At 39.7% G+C, this 15961-nt stretch overlaps 1 protein-coding gene across 1 annotated transcript in view; it reads left to right on the plus strand.

Moving 5' to 3' along the window:
• Positions 1-15961, plus strand: part of GRIN2B (glutamate ionotropic receptor NMDA type subunit 2B) — a gene marked incomplete at its 3' end in the record, with an annotated part of 393757 nt that overhangs the window by 100672 nt on the left and 277124 nt on the right. The window contains exon 2 of the mRNA XM_081130390.1: positions 12978-13406. Coding sequence (XP_080986516.1) covers positions 12996-13406 — 411 coding nt within the window. The 5' untranslated portion in view covers positions 12978-12995. The remainder of the gene's footprint in view (positions 1-12977; positions 13407-15961) is intronic.

Raw genomic sequence — 15961 nt, forward strand, 5'->3', positions numbered from 1 at the left:
GTGCGGTTGTAACTCAGGTGTTTTTGCTTTCAAAATCTAATTTTTTTCCAGGTTCATTGAGACATAATTGACATACAGCACTGTGTAAGTTTAAGGTGCACAGCATAATGATTTGACTTATATTGCAAAATGATTACCACATAAGTTTAGTTGACATCCGTCATCTCATATGTCAAAATTTAATTTGAAATGGGAAAGTTGCCGATCGCCTGAGCACTCCCTGCAGCGGGAATGCGGGTCTCTGCCCATGTGTGCTGGTGTGACCTGTGGCTGAGCTGAGTCAAGAGGAGCTTCATCTGGCCTCCACGGGGCATGGAAAAGGAGGTGCCGGCTGTCCCCACCCTGCCATTTCTGTGGTGATGTGAACATGGCAGTTTAGGCCTGATGGACATGCTCTTCTAACAGTGTAAAGTCTGGATTCAGAGAGAGCAGCTACTTTTTAAAAACAATATAAAATGTGAAGGGTGGCCAAATCACAACTATAGTATTATCAATACAGCAAGGGATTCACAAATATTTTTCATTCATTTTCACTATTTAATTTTTTCCACATACTATATTAAGAGAAACTACAATGTTAATTGTCGTATCATTTCCTAGAAATACCACCTTTATGTTTTGTTGTGCTGCTGTATTTCTTTGTTTATACATTGACTTATAATTTCACAGTGAAAACTGATTCTAAAACTTTATTTTTTCCTGAAGCGGGTTCTGACCATACCTAAGAGAAGAGAGAAAGGAAGCAAGGGCTTTATTGCCAGTCTGTTTCTTTAGCAATGTAAAGTCCCATTGAATGAAGATATTTTCTTTCATGAAAATGCTCTGCCTTTCATGGACTGTGCTTTGTCGTCATCCTGATAATTGGTTGGTGTATTTTTCCGATTCCCAATCCTTTTACGTCCCTCACTCTCAAAATGCTGGCTTCCCAAGGCTTTTCTCTTGAAATACGCTACAGATGTGTTTTCATTCTTCGCAGAGGGCTGGGCACCTGGAGAGCATTACTACCTACAATGCTGCCACCAGGGTCTGCGGACAAGCAGGAAGCATTAGCAGGAGAGCCCATACCTTACTCAGAGGCAGGTGGCGGTAGGATTCAGGTCCTGCTTTTGCCATTTGGAACCTGAGCGACTCCTAAGCATTATTGAGGAATGCAGGAGGAACCTGTTCTCATTTATGGTCAGAGCAGGAAACAGATGGCACCCTCGATTTGTTTAATTTGAAGAGGGTTTAGAAAAAAGACTACCGGGTGGTGGGCAATGCACAGAAACTACAGAAGAGATGCAGTGTCCTGGGGCTAGAAGCAACCGGATGGAGTCAGCACCACCTGTGGTAACAAAGGAGGAAAGTGGGAGCAGTTTTTGGAATCTGTAGGGGGAGCTGTGTGGAGAGAGCTATGTGGAGAGGGACAGTTCATGGAAGCTATGGCCTTTAGTCAAGTGATATGTTCAACTCCCAGTGAACCCCCAAGGAGGAAGCACGGAGAGTAAGTACCCCAGTCGTAGCCTTCCTGCTCCCTCTGAGCTCCTGCCTGGGCTCTTTCTTAGTCAAACCCAACTGGAGGCCAGAGGACTAGGAAGCCCATTGACATGCTCCAAACAGGTCTGCCTCTCAGCGTTCAGAGTAGAGCAGAGAAGTGAACTTGAGTGGGGAATGGAAGACAGGAAGATTCACAGAATTTTAAAGTGGGAAGAGACTTTGAGAACAACCAGTTCATTTCTCTTATTTCACAGCAAAGAAATTGAGCCACAGAGAGGTTGAGTAATTTAAGTCCTGTGGCTCGTCAGTGGCAGGATTGTAATTGGGCCTGAGGTTTTCTGGTCCTCAGCTCTGTCCCTTGTACTACAGCATTCTTCTAATACAGTAATTTGAGAGGAAGGGGGAGAGAGGAGGAATGGCAAGTGAAATTAGAGAGGTTATGTTTCAACTTATGATTAATTCTCTGATTAGGTGCTCAATTCCACATATTAGAGGGGTTTAAACGAGTTCAGGATTCAGGTAGGATAGGTTGTGTGATTAACAGATATGTATGTTGATGGCATTTTATAGTAAGGAATGTATGACTGTGTCTAGAGTTGGCCTGATAACCGGGTAGCTCAGTGGTGTGGCTTTTGTTTCCCATTGATTCTTCCCTTGCTACCATGCTCTCTGTGAGGTCCTTTATGGCCTCAGAATCTTGTTTTAGATCTAGATTCTGAGTGAAGACCAAGTCATGTTTATGCTTCATCAGCAGAACGGTCTTAGAACTCAGAGACCAAGGGAAAGAGGGCTAATTTGTGCACATAAACATATCACTTGTATAGGCATTGATTTACACACATATGTACATGTGCAAATAAATAGGCAATTATCAGCTAACAACACTGACCCAGGAATGACCCCTACATAATATCAAGAAGTTGGAAATGGTATTGGTGTTTATGGTATTTCCTTTTATGTTATAACCCTTGGGAGTGAAGAACCTGAAACAATGTCTTTATTTATGTGTCAACAGAGATGGAGAGAGGCAGCTTATTATTGGTATTCTTAGGTACTTATTCATTGGCTCATTCATTAATGTCATCAACAAATGTTCATTGAGCACCTACCATATGCCAGACACTCTGCTAAGTATTGGAGGTAGATAAGGAAAACAGATGTGATCCTTGCCCTTACTTCATCAGAGTTTCCAGGAAAATCTATCTTACTAGCCAAAGTAGTGAGAATGGGTTCTTCTTATATTCTGTGCAGGGGAATCACTATTGATGAGTAAAGATAGGATTTCAAAGATAATAAATGACTATTTTGATGTAGTTGAAGTTGTCATATTACTTTGCACAAAATTTGGTGGCTATTTGTTGACTGGTGGGAAAGGGGGGAGTAGGTGCTGGCTGGCTTTGAGATTTAAACTCTATTTTAATAATTGTTTATATTGAATATCAGGTTGTTACTTATAGACTAACTTTTTAAAACAACCTATTTCTAAGGTCAGTAGAATTGTACTAAAGTTAGGGAGGTAGGAGGGAAGGAGTCTTACTCTTCTACTTAATTCAAGGCAAGAGAAGCTCCTTATTTGCCTCTAAACAAAGTATATTCACATTCAGTGAAAAATACCAGGTACCTGCTATTTGCTAGATGCTTTCAAGTAAATTGTTTAATTCTGTAATGTGAGGATAATAATCCCCATTTTATAATAAAGAAAATGAGGTCCAGGTAATTTAAGTTACTGCCTCCCCTCCTCTCAAGGGAAGTGTTAAAGCCAAGAGTCAAGTCTAGATCTTTTGACTTCTAGGTCTTTGCCTTATTTACTGTATCATAATACCCTTCTAATTAATATTTTAGTATTCTTGCAGTCGGTCTATTGTTTTCTTTACATTTCCTGCTCCTCTGTTAGCACTTAGCTTGTTAGTCTCCTGATCTCCCAGATGGGATTAGGTGGCCTCCAGTGGAGCACAGGGCATGCTCTGTTATAACCAATCACATCAAACTGTGATTTCCTGTTTATCTGCCTTGGCCACTAGGCTAAAGGCTCCTTGTAGATTGGATCCCATTCAGTGCTGGATCCCATCTCCTATCACATTCCCTAATACATGGAAAACATTCAATAAATATTTATCAAGTGAGTCAGTCTTCACAGTAATCCTGTGAAAGCAGTTATTATCTCATGTTTTACAGATGAGGGCCTGAGGGTCAGAGAAGTAAAGAAACTGATCCAAGGTCGCACAGTAAGTTAAGAGTAAATGTAAATAAAACCTGTGTTCTCAATTCCAAAGCTTTGCTCTCTCCACCAAAACCAGCACCATTATCATTACTGCATCTGCAGAAGAGATTTTGTTGAGGGTTACAGTGGCGTGGAATATATGTAGGCAGTAGAGCAGATCACCTGGGGGGACTTGGAAATGGCCTTTTTCAACACTTCAATTTTAAACCTCTTTTAGCACAGGCTGTTTATCTACAGCAGTGTTTTCTGGGTAGGCTGGTGGTCCCTGTCGCGCCCTGGCTTACTGTTGCCCTCTCAATCTCTTCCTTGCGAGGACTCCTCCCCAATTGAGATTTTTCTGCTGCTTCGTTCCTGTGCTTCTCATTTTATCAGCCACCACCCATTTTCACGCTCATCCCCCCCTTAATAGTCAGTGACAAGCTAATAATTTTTGTTAACACTTGAAAATGCTATTTTGCTGTTAAACCAATACATGCAATTGCCCTAATCTGCTGCCAAATGGTAATAATCAGAATCTGGTTTCAAAAGGTTTGGATTTCAACAGGGCTGCCCACAATGTCCTTTGAGGCATATAAATTAATTATAATTAAGAACCGTGTGCAGATGTCAGAAGAGAAACTTTGAACAGTCTTGGTGCCTGCTCTTGCAGAATATTAAAGAAAACATGAGTGGCTGTTGCTGGTGAGAATACAGATAAGCATCTACGTTTGTATTACAAACTTCTATTAAAATGTACACAGATGAAGTGATTCATAATCCTTTACTAGTTATCTGTGCAACCCTTGTGTCAAGAACTTGGGTGACTGTAGAAGAGATGCTTCTGCTTTGTGCAGACAGCAGGAAAGAACAGCTCAGCTAGAGGAGCCTGAATTTAGCCACTGATTGTGTTACAGAACAAGGAAGGAGCTCAGGTCTCCTTGGACCCAGTATGAACAAGAAGGCTCTTATTTCAGCACAAGAATTTCTCTGCCAAGGAATTAAATGCCCACTGGCCTTTGCACTGATGAGGTCGGCTTCTTATAGGTGTCTAAGGGACTGTGGTCTTTGGAGGGGCATCCTTGCCTGCACTGTGTAGGAGGACTTGATGGTCAAGGGTTTGGATCATTTTTACCTGTATCTTTTCACTCTCTTCCATCTATCCCGCTCTTCTCTGATCAAACACTTTCCTATAAGTGCCTTATCTAAGGCTGTGCTTTCTTTGATTTTCTCTTTACGTTATTTGTTGTGGCTTTGGTATATTGAAATGCTTTTGGGGTTGGCTCCACACAGGAGTGTATTTAGATAAGTAAGTGCCCCAACAGGACCGAGGAGCACTGTTTATTGCCATGTCAGTCACTACATTAAAAATGGATTCATCATGTTTGTCAGATGTCCAGGTAGACTTCTTTCTTTGCTGGTTTTATAGGTACACAGTCTCAGCACCTGTCTCTACTCCCCAAAGTACCCGGATTTCTTTGTTCTTTTCTGAAGAAAGAGCAGGGGCAAGGGAACTCTAAAAGAGTAATGGATGATGGTAATAGTGTGAGAAGGAGGAGAGTAACAATGCAAAGAGAAGGTTTAGGTTCTAAGTCAATTGAAATCAAAGGTTGGTACATTTTATGTGTTATTTTTACCGAGTTAGATGATGTTTAGATGATCTTTAGCAGACCCTCAGTGCATTTGGAGGATTGAAATCGGGTTTCCAAAAAAGCTGTATGTATAGATGGCATTGTATGTCATGTGCTAGAAATAGATACTGATCTTGTACATCAGAATGACATTAGGTAGTAGATGTTTGACATCTGTAATACACTCCTGCTTCAGGTGGTTGGTGAACACATGTGTTGCCTAAGCTATGCATTATGACTCAAAAGCACCTCTTTGGTTCAATATTTGCTTTGTGCCTATAAGTTTTAATTTAGAAAATATAACATAAAACTCCAGATTGACATGGAACTTAAAATATAAAAAATATGTTAATTAAAAATGTATTTTGGATCTGTTCTGCAGGGTTGAGTTCATCATACTTCTTGGTTCATGGCATACTTTCATTATTGGTTCATCTAAGGACATCTTGTTTATTTATTTAGTTCTTTGTGTACCTTTCTTCTTCCAAATGCATTTTAGAATAAGTTAATAAAATTCTTTTAAAAATCCTACTGTTATTTTTATAGCAGTTGCCTTGAAGTTACAGGTGAATTCCGGGGAAAATATAACTCTAAAATACTATGTTATCATATCTGTGAATATGGTATATGATTACATTGTTCAGGTCGTCTTTATTGCCTTTAATAGAGTGTCCAATTTTCTCTGTTAGAAGGTTTGTACATTCTTTAAGTTAATTGCTAAATAACTTATGGTTCCTTTTTCTATCATGACTATTATATTTTTAGTTGGTTAAAAGAAAGTAATTGATGTTTTCTAATAGTATCATTTATCTAGCAACCTTGCTCCACTCATATTAATATCAATAGTTTTTAAATTCTGTTGGATTTTCTGTGTAGATAACCATATTACCTTCATATAATGCTAGTTGTTTTCTCTTTCCTTCCCATTCTTAAAACTTTTATTTTCTTGATTTATTTTATTTATCAGCATCTTCAATAGCAGTGACAGCACTCACCTTGCCTCTTGATCAGTATCAACAAGAATGTGATCAAGAGTTTTTGGTGTATACTCTTAACCAGGTAAAGGTTGATGACCTGATTCATTTCCTGTTATCAAGTTTTTTTTTTAAAAAAAGACATATATTAACACTTATATCATGACTAGATATTTCCCTTAATTAAATGTGTTTCTTTCATTTTTTGAGATATTTGTGGAAATATCTCCTTTAGTCCATGAATGTGGTGAATTATCTTGATGTATATTCTAAAGTTAAGCCATCCTTGCATTCCTGGTATAAGTCACACTTAATCATGCTATTTTTAAAAGATACTGTTTATTTTGGTTAGCCAATATTTTATTTAGGTTTTTTTCCCCTCTTTATTTTGATAAGTGAAGGGGACCTATGATAATATTTTCTTGTATTACAATTATCTGGATTTCCTTCTTTTTCTATTTTGTTCAACTTGTATGAACAAGCCTCTTTTCTTCCTTAAAAATTTGGTAGACTTCCTCTATAAAACCATGTGTACCTGTTTTACTTCCTTGTATTTTGATAGAAGTGGTGTGGTTGAGTGGGGAGTAGGAGTGGGAGGTGATTATTGGTGGATTACGATTGGGGACCTTTGATAACCATTTTATTTTCTTTAATGGTTAATGTTATATTCAAATTTTCTTTTGAACCCCCTTTTGTTATTTTTATTATATATTTATACATTAAATTTTAAAGCAATCATTTTTCATTATATTTATTTTTTAAAATTTCTATTGTATATGTTGCTGTTTTTCCTTTTTCATTACAAATTTTGTTTGCTTTTTCTCTGTTTTACCTTGGGTTGTCTTGTCAGAACTTTACTGCAGTCTTTTAAAGGATCAGCTTTTTCCTTCCTTTCTTTGCCTTCCATTTCATTAATTTCTGTCCTTGTCTTTATTATTTAATTCCTTCTTAGGGCTGACTCTGTTAATTGTTCAATAAGTGAAAATTTAGTTACGAATAATTTTTTTATTTTAAAATTTCCTTATAAGTGAATTTAAAGGCATGGGTTTCTCTTTAAACTGTTTTAGTTGTATACTAGCACTTTCCATATTTAATATTTTTATTGTCATTCTGTTCAAAGAATGTTTTAGTTTCTCTTATGATTTCCTCTTTAACCTTTGTGTTATTTAATAGTAAGTTTTTACAAAGTTTTGTATGTGATATTTTTAGCTACCTTTAAAAATTGATTTGTAATTTAATCATGTTATAGAAAAATGGCAATTGTTTTATATTGATTCTTTGGAATTTATTGAGGCATTTTTGTAGATACAGTAGTTTTTATGTAATTAAAAGAATATGTAGTCTGTGTTGTATATGAATTTCTATATCTCTGAACTAGTTCAAGCTTATTACTCATGCTTTGTTTTTTAGAATTTTATTTATGTCTTTGTTTATATTTTGTCTATTGGATTTATTTGTTACTCCCCAGGGTAATTTTAGGTATTAGTTTCCACATGTTAAGCCTATATCTTTAGATTCATATATGTTCATGGTTTTTGTATGTTTTTGGTACTAATATGTGACATCTTTCATTGTCACATTTTATGTTTTCACCTTTGAATTTTATATTGTCTTAATATTGAAAATTTAATAGATATCTCATTGCCCTCCAAAAAGGTTATGTTCTTTCTACTTCACTTGGCTTATACTATATGAGACTCCTTTTGTCCCCATATTCTCTAAAGAGACAAATTTTAGGCCTGTGTATCCTAGCTTTCTGTCTTTATTGGTAGCTTGGGGAACTGGACCTGATACACAGTTCTGGCACTTTTAATCTTCATTTTACTCACGGCCTATCATATTCTAACCATAGGCTCCTTCATTGGATTACTTCAAATAGTGTCCTGACTGCATTAAAGGAGAGTACTTGGAAAACTTGACTTAATCACCTGTTAAAATCACATTTTATTTTTTCTGTTGGGGTTGCCCCAGGATTCTGTCCTGGCCAGAGTTGTCCCAGCTTCTCATTCAGATGTGTCTTCCTTTGGAGTCTCCTGTGGGCAGCAAAATGTAGACTGGCTCCTGCTATAGTTACCATGCGCCAACTGTGGGCGTAAACATAGGCTCCTGTGGTCTTCTGCTTGCTGTAGATCTGGGGCCCACTCACCTCAGGCTTCAAGGAGGCAGAGGGCCAGGAAATGAACAGTTGACTCTCTGATCCTGCTGCCTTGTTCTTGGCTCTGTTTGTACACCCTAGTGCCTGAATACAGGGCCTGGTTTGGGGGGGTCTGGAGCACCACTGAGTCTCACTATTGACCCTGACCCGAGTGACTGTTGAATTCTGCTACACAACTGGTAAGCCGTCAGTGGGGTTTGCTGCTATTTGAGGCCCTATATGACATCTTCTCCAGGGAGTTATAACCGTCAGGGAACTAATATCGTTTGCTTCCTGTGAGGTTCCTCTTAACATTCTTCTCAGCCTCTGTCTACCATTCTGTCACCCCACCTCCCACATGCTGACTTTGTGCTTTCATAAATAGCTAGGATCCTTGAACGACTTCTATAGAAGCTTAAAAGTAACATCCTTTTCTTCAAAGCACTTCCATATTATTATTTGATCCTCACAAAACCTCTTTCAGGTATGTAGGTTAGTACATTATCCTGATTTCACCAGTGAGGATAGAGAGACTGTGATTAAGTGGTTTGCCCATCCTCAGGTGCTTGGTTAATGCGCAACTGGTATTAGAACACACTTTGTTTTCGGTTGGTGATTTCATTCATTTTTTGGTTAATTTTCCCCCATTCATTCATATACTCATACTGAGGGGCAGCAGAATGGAAAGAGCAAGGGTTTTGGAAACAGAAACACTTTGGTTTGAAACTTGATGACATTCCTTATTAGCTATGTGACCTTGGTCATATACTTAGCCTCTCAGAAGATGTTTTCTTATTTGTAATATAAAGAAAAATTATGACTTTCATGTAGTGTTCAATCACATATAAACATTATAAATTACCTAGCAATAATAACGTCTGGCATATGGTAGGTTATAGGTGAAATGTTACTGTAAGTATATAATATATAAAATAGGTTATTCTTATAGGTTAAAAAAGGTCAAATATTGACAATTTTATAATGGTAGAAATTCAGTGGCTACTATTTATTGAACCCTTTCCTATTGTATATGAGGCCCTGCTAGACCCCAAAAACGCAAATAGAAATGAGACAAGGCCTTCTTTGTGTTTCTGTATCTTTTACTAGGCTGTGGTTGTGGAAAGTAGAGCCTGTGTTAGTTACATCATCAACACTAATAACAATGTTTGCTAGGTAGTAGGTGCTCAGTAAATGCTTTCTGAACTGAAAAGGTCCCTGCCCACTGGGAGATTACCAACTAGTTAAGATAAGAACACATATAATCATATAATTATAGTAAACTTCTACAGGTATTTAGGTAGACACATACAGGCTATGGTGAAGTAAAAATGAAACAATGCTCAATTCTACCAGGGGGTGGGTAAAGAGCAGCGGCAAGGAGGGGGCAAAGCTTCACAGAGCAGGTGCATTAAGATTAACTGTGGCCTGTCTGTGGAAGGGAGCAAAACCAATTTGCTTATCTTGGACTACATGCTTTCTCTCAACTAAGCCCCTTCTAATGTGTGAAATTGAGTTTGTATTCAAAGAAGCTTCTTTGTGTGTCTCACAGTCCCTCTGTTACTGGTATCTCCCATAATGTATTGCTTTGTAAAGTGCTTCGCTCTATTCTGAGTATAAAAGAGATGCCCAGGAAAACCAGATTCCATTCTTTGAGTGTCACACTAGGCATTGCATAACAAAGTGTAATATATTGTGTGAGAAGAAACAGAGGAACTCAAGAGATATTTTAAACAGAGTAAATAAAACATCAAAACGGGAGAGTGGAGAGTGCATTAAAGTTAATAAGCTGTCATGGCAGAGTGGACCGCTTTTCAGTGTGAAGGAGTCTGATTTAGTGACTGGCGACTAAATGATTAGAATCCCATCGGAATGAAGTTAGCCGCTGGTCTTGCCAAATTCGAAATCTTTTGGTTCTCCTTGGGAACCAGTCCTTGAAATTGAACAGATTATTATTATTATTTTGCCAGCAGCTCGCTGAGGTGCTGAACCCATTGGTCTTACTCTGACTATTTAGCGCTGCCCCATGGAGTGCCCTATAGAGCGCGCTCTGCCTGAAGCCGGGGAGGGGGGACTCAGGCCCAGGCCCGCTGCTCCCCTGGGAAAGTCCATCCCCTGGGCTCCCGCGGCTCCTGCAGTCACCCCCATCTCCGCGCAGACACACGGACCAGGAAACCGGCAGGAGTAAGCTTGGCCGAGGTGTCAACCACTGAGCTACTCGTCTTATTCGCAACAGAGAGACAAGGCGATCGATACAGGTCTCCTCCTTGGCAGTGTGGAGGGATGACTCCAACAGCAAGACTTCCAAGGTGTTTTCTGCCAAGAACTGGATTGGATTTTGTGCTTCTACAGCCACAAAATGTCCCCGGCATCTTACTCCCAAATCATTAATGCCCTTTGCAGTCGCCCTGCTCAGCCCGAACATCCTTCTCGCTCTTTATTCAACAGCATCATTGTTTTCTTTTGTTAGCTACATTCTCGAAGTTTTTAGATCCCTAATATCTTAATGGGTTTTTTTTGGAAACAAGCAGGAGGTATTAGGTGGCAATTTCATCCTTGATTACGCTCTCTCTCTGGAGAAGAATGAGAATTGCTGATTCTGGTTTTGGGTGCAGTTTGTAGAATATTTCCTCGGACTGTAAAGATGCTAAGTTTATGTATTGGCTTGCTGGTATTTATTGACCTTGGGAACATTATGTAACTGTTTTAAGCTTCAGTTTCTCCATTTGAAAAATGGGGATAAAATGACTAATTTATAGGGTTCAGTGAGGACCAAAGAGACTCCATATGAGGAAATGCCTAACACAGTACACAGTGTATAATAGAGGTACAATAAATTATTATTTAAAACAAATCAAAACAACAGAAGCAGGACCAGTTCAATTTAAATAAGAGGAGCTCTTGGAAAACATTGAGAAATTACCATGCTTTATATAGAACTGTTTCCTCAGTCTAGTGCATAGTGTAACATTCAGGGGCTTATGTGGAAATAAAAACTAGGAGTTTGTTGCAGGTAAAAGGTGGTGAATTGTATGGAAATATGGAGCCAGTCATTTCAGGGAAGTCACTACTAAAGGATGCCATGGAAAATTTTTCAAAAGTGGCTCTAATATGCCCTGGCCAGGTGGCTCAGTTGGTTGGAACGTTGTCCCATATACCAAAAGATTGCGGGTTCGATTCTCGGTCAGGTCACATACCTAGGTTACGAATTCAATCCCCAGTCACAGCGAGTACAGGAAGGACTCTCTCTCACCCTTCCTCTCTCTCTTAAAAACAAAACAAAACAAAACAAAACAAAACAAAACAAAACAAAACAAACAAACAAAAACCCCCACAAAACAAAAAAAACTTATCCTCCAGTGAAGATTAAAAAAAAGTGGTACCCTAGCTGGTTTGGCTCAGTTGTTAGAGTGTTGGCCCATGGACTGAAGGGCCCCGGGTTCAATTCTGGTCAAGGGGGCCCGTACCTCAGCTGGAGGCTCAGTCCCCGGCCCCAGTTGGGGCACATGTGGGAGGCAACCAATTGATGTCTCTCTCTCACATAGATGATTCTCTCCCCCCCCCTCCCCCCGGGAAAAAGCAATGGAAAAAATATCCTTGGGTGAAGATTAAAAGAAAAAAGTGGCTCTAACTTTATGGCAGCTATCAGTAGTATTTGTTGAAACCACCATACTTTGATGCATAAACAAATCAAAATAAAACTATTCCTTATATTAATGGGTGAAGCAGTGTGATATAATGCAATGGAATGCAAATTGGCCTTCAAGTCAGAAGATCTAGATTCACATTTGTTTCACCTAAGTGGTTCATGGTTTTGGATTTCTTATTTTCTTTGAGCCTTAGCTTCAACATCTATAACATGGGGATAAGATTACCTTCCTTATTCCCTGCCCCCCACTGGTTTATTGTAAGGATCAATTGAGGTGCTTTTTAGAAGTACTGTCTATGTGTTGGTTGTTTTTTGATTTAGTATTAAGAGCTAGATACTAAAAGGGTTGCTGAAGAATTTTCAGGCCCTTGTCTTTGAGGTGATCATGAACCAGAGGCAGCAAGAATGTGGGACTTACGTATCTGTAGCTCCCTGTATCTAGCTTATCCAGACCATGTTTTGTTGCTAGCCTCTGCTAAGCCCATTTTACTGCTCATTTTGCCTGGCCTATGCCATCCCCTCAGCCCAAGAGCAGCTCAAGGGTGGATTGTGGTAGGAGTGCCAAGGATCATGCAGCAACAGCAAGACCCCCTCTTGGAGACTCCTGCGTTTGTGCACTTGGCATTACTGCTTGGACCACTTGCATCCTCTTTGCCTCATTTGTCTCTGTCTTTGCTGCTAATGGCTGTAGCAATAGCACCTTTTATTTTTTTGCTCAAGGATTTCTGATGCTTTTGAAAGTTTTTTCCCCCCTCTCTCTCTGTTGAGCAAACACAAGAGATTATAAGAGACTTGGCTAAAGGATAGAAGTTGGGTTTGGTGACCAGTAGAGGCCTTCAACTTGCAGTATCCAGCCTCTTCAAAGACTGGTCATATAGTGTGCGTTGTATTTTAATCACTCTTGTCTTTGTGTTTTCAGGGAGTCGACGAGTTGAAGATGAAGCCCAGAGCAGAGTGCTGTTCTCCCAAGTTCTGGTTGGTGTTGGCTGTCCTGGCCGTGTCAGGCAGCAGAGCTCGTTCTCAGAAGAGCCCCCCCAGCATTGGCATTGCTGTCATCCTCGTGGGCACTTCAGACGAGGTGGCCATCAAGGATGCTCACGAGAAAGATGACTTCCATCATCTCTCCGTGGTGCCCCGTGTGGAGCTAGTAGCCATGAATGAGACTGATCCAAAGAGCATCATCACCCGTATCTGCGATCTCATGTCTGATCGGAAGATCCAGGGGGTGGTGTTTGCTGACGACACTGACCAGGAAGCCATCGCCCAGATCCTTGACTTCATTTCAGCCCAGACTCTCACCCCCATCCTGGGCATCCACGGGGGATCCTCTATGATAATGGCAGATAAGGTAAAAGGGGGCTGCAGTGAGAAGAGCCTGGTTGGTTTGAATTGAGAGCTTAATGATCCACTTGTTTTAGTGTAAAACTTAATTATAAAAGATGGAAGGTAGTAACCAGAATGCACTGAGTAGATAGACCAGGGATTAGTCTAATTTCGTGGAGATGAAAGGGAGGGAGAGAGGCTTCTTTCTAGACACTCATAGAGTTTTGCACAACTTTATGTGCCCATTTCTTTGTAAATGGATTCATTGAAATGACTAAGAGATACTGAAGCTCGTAGCTTTGTGATCCATTTTCTTCTAATACGCATATGAATAGCTCCTTCAAAGTTTTAAGATAAGGTGTGCTCCAATATTCCTTGGTAGTACATACTGTTCACCCGCAGCAGTCTCAAGGATCTAAAATGAAAACTCCTTCGAGGCAGGTACTTTTTCTCTTTGAAGGTACAATTATCACAGAGAAGTACTTGCTAAGGTGTCCACACCCATCACACATTGGTCTGTGCATTTTGAATGGATTTTAATGCACAGAACCATTGCAGCTGCATTTCCCCATGCTTACATTTGAAGGCAATGGTCCTTAATCTTGGCTGCACGTTAGGATCACCTGAAGAGCCTTAAGCACTACCAATGCCTGGCTCCTGCCCCCAGAGATTCTGATTATTGGCCGAGGGTATTGCCTGGGGCTTAGGATTTTTAAAAGCTCCCCAGAAGATTCTGGTGTGCAATTAAGGCCGAGAACCACTGTTTTCAGGCCTCAGATAAATCCTAGCCTCTCCTACATTAATATTAGTGGTCATATGACATTGTTCCCTGACATCGACGGTTCTTCTCTAACCACAGAAAATGTTTTGTTGTTTTGTTTGCACATTTGTTGTTTGCTTTGCACATTTTCTACTTATTCACTATTTTTCTTTGCTTGATTGCTTGTTTAGGTACAGCACTTCTCTCACTACGTATTGTCCTTCACAGTTATTTGTATCTCAGATTGATTCATTTCACAAGTACAATATTTATTGTGGGTTTTTTTTTTAATCACTTTGGGTTTTTAAAATTGTTTCTACCTTGTCATTGTCATCTCATATTTCTTAACATCATTTTCAAACAGCCATTAGTTTTTTACTGAAAAGACATGCTGTAGGGTTAATGATGTTTGCAAACACCTCAGCACCTAGCACAGACACCACACGCGTGCTCCTGGGCCGGTTGAGAACCATCACAGTGCAGAGCTTAACAGAGTGAAATAACCTTGCGTGATCGCTGTTGCCATCTGTCGGCAGCAGGCGGAGATGACGAGCATCTGTTCCGGAGCTTCCTTTATTCCATCCAGGAAAGGTCAAGTGGAAAGTACTAAGTGGAGAACTTCGGTAGCATATGAGAAAGACACTGAAAGGTAAAGATGTTAGACACAAATGCTGGCACGAGAAGCCCATGCTAAGGGAATGGAGATAAGCTTAAGCACAGTGGAAAATATAGACTAACTATGGCAAAACCTACTGAGTTTTTGCTTTAGCTAGATTTTTTTTGGTTAACATTTTCCTTAGCAAATTATATTTTAGCAGTAGTATTTTGAGGGCACAATATGGCACTGAAAGATGCGAAGGTGAGTGAGCCAAATTTTTGAAACATAAATAAGTGCATATTTATTTTGAGAGCAAGACAGGTAAAAATGATTTTTTTTTTCTTATATGGGCTATTGTGCAACCTATGTTATCTTAGGTCCACCTCACGTCACCCCCAGCCCTAGTATAAGTGGCTATTGGTTAAATCAGTTGGTTGCTTCTCTGTGTGTCTCTTACAAATGCATAATAATAATATAAAGATATGAACTAAGATGCAGATCATATGGGGAGATTGGGCACTTTTGTTCACGGATACATCCTAGGTGCTTTAGATTATCTACCATATGCCGGGCATGTAGTGCTTAGCATGCATGATTTTATTTAATACTCTTAACAACCCAGTGAGCTAAGTGGTATTATTTATCTCCATTTGACAGGTGGGGAAACTGAGGCTCAGAGAGGTTAAATAACATATACAAAATGATATATGTAGCTAATAAGCTGCAGCCAGGACTTTAATGTTGGTTGCTCGCTCCAAAGGCCATGTGCTCTATTGCCTCTCAAGAAACTGGAGAGGCTGTTGGGGTCCTACATAACTTCCTATTCTTTACTTTCTCCTCTGTGGTGGATGCTGTCTGACTAAATGTAATTCGCCCCTTGATCATAATGGCAATACTGGAAGCTGACTAGAGGAGAGAATGAATGAGAATATGAACAGCATTTAAGGGTAGCACAGTTTCATAGAGGGCCCATTCATTGGCTACTCCTTCTAGGGGTAAAGGGAAGATTGAAGCCAGGGAGGTGGGTTCTTCCCAGGTCAGCGTAGTGAGATCCCCCTGATCTCTTTCCCCTAACCCCTCCTATTGTTGCAACCAACCCAAATACCCCATCTTGTCTTTTCTTCTCCACCATGAAAGGGAGATAGGCAATGATTTTTAGGCAGTTTCCTAAAATAGCCTAAATAATGTGTCACTTTTGACCTAAAAAAAAGAGCTTCTAAAA

This window comes from Miniopterus schreibersii, assembly GCF_964146895.1.
Source record: "Miniopterus schreibersii genome assembly, chromosome: 2".
Taxonomy (NCBI): Eukaryota; Metazoa; Chordata; class Mammalia; order Chiroptera; family Miniopteridae; genus Miniopterus; species Miniopterus schreibersii.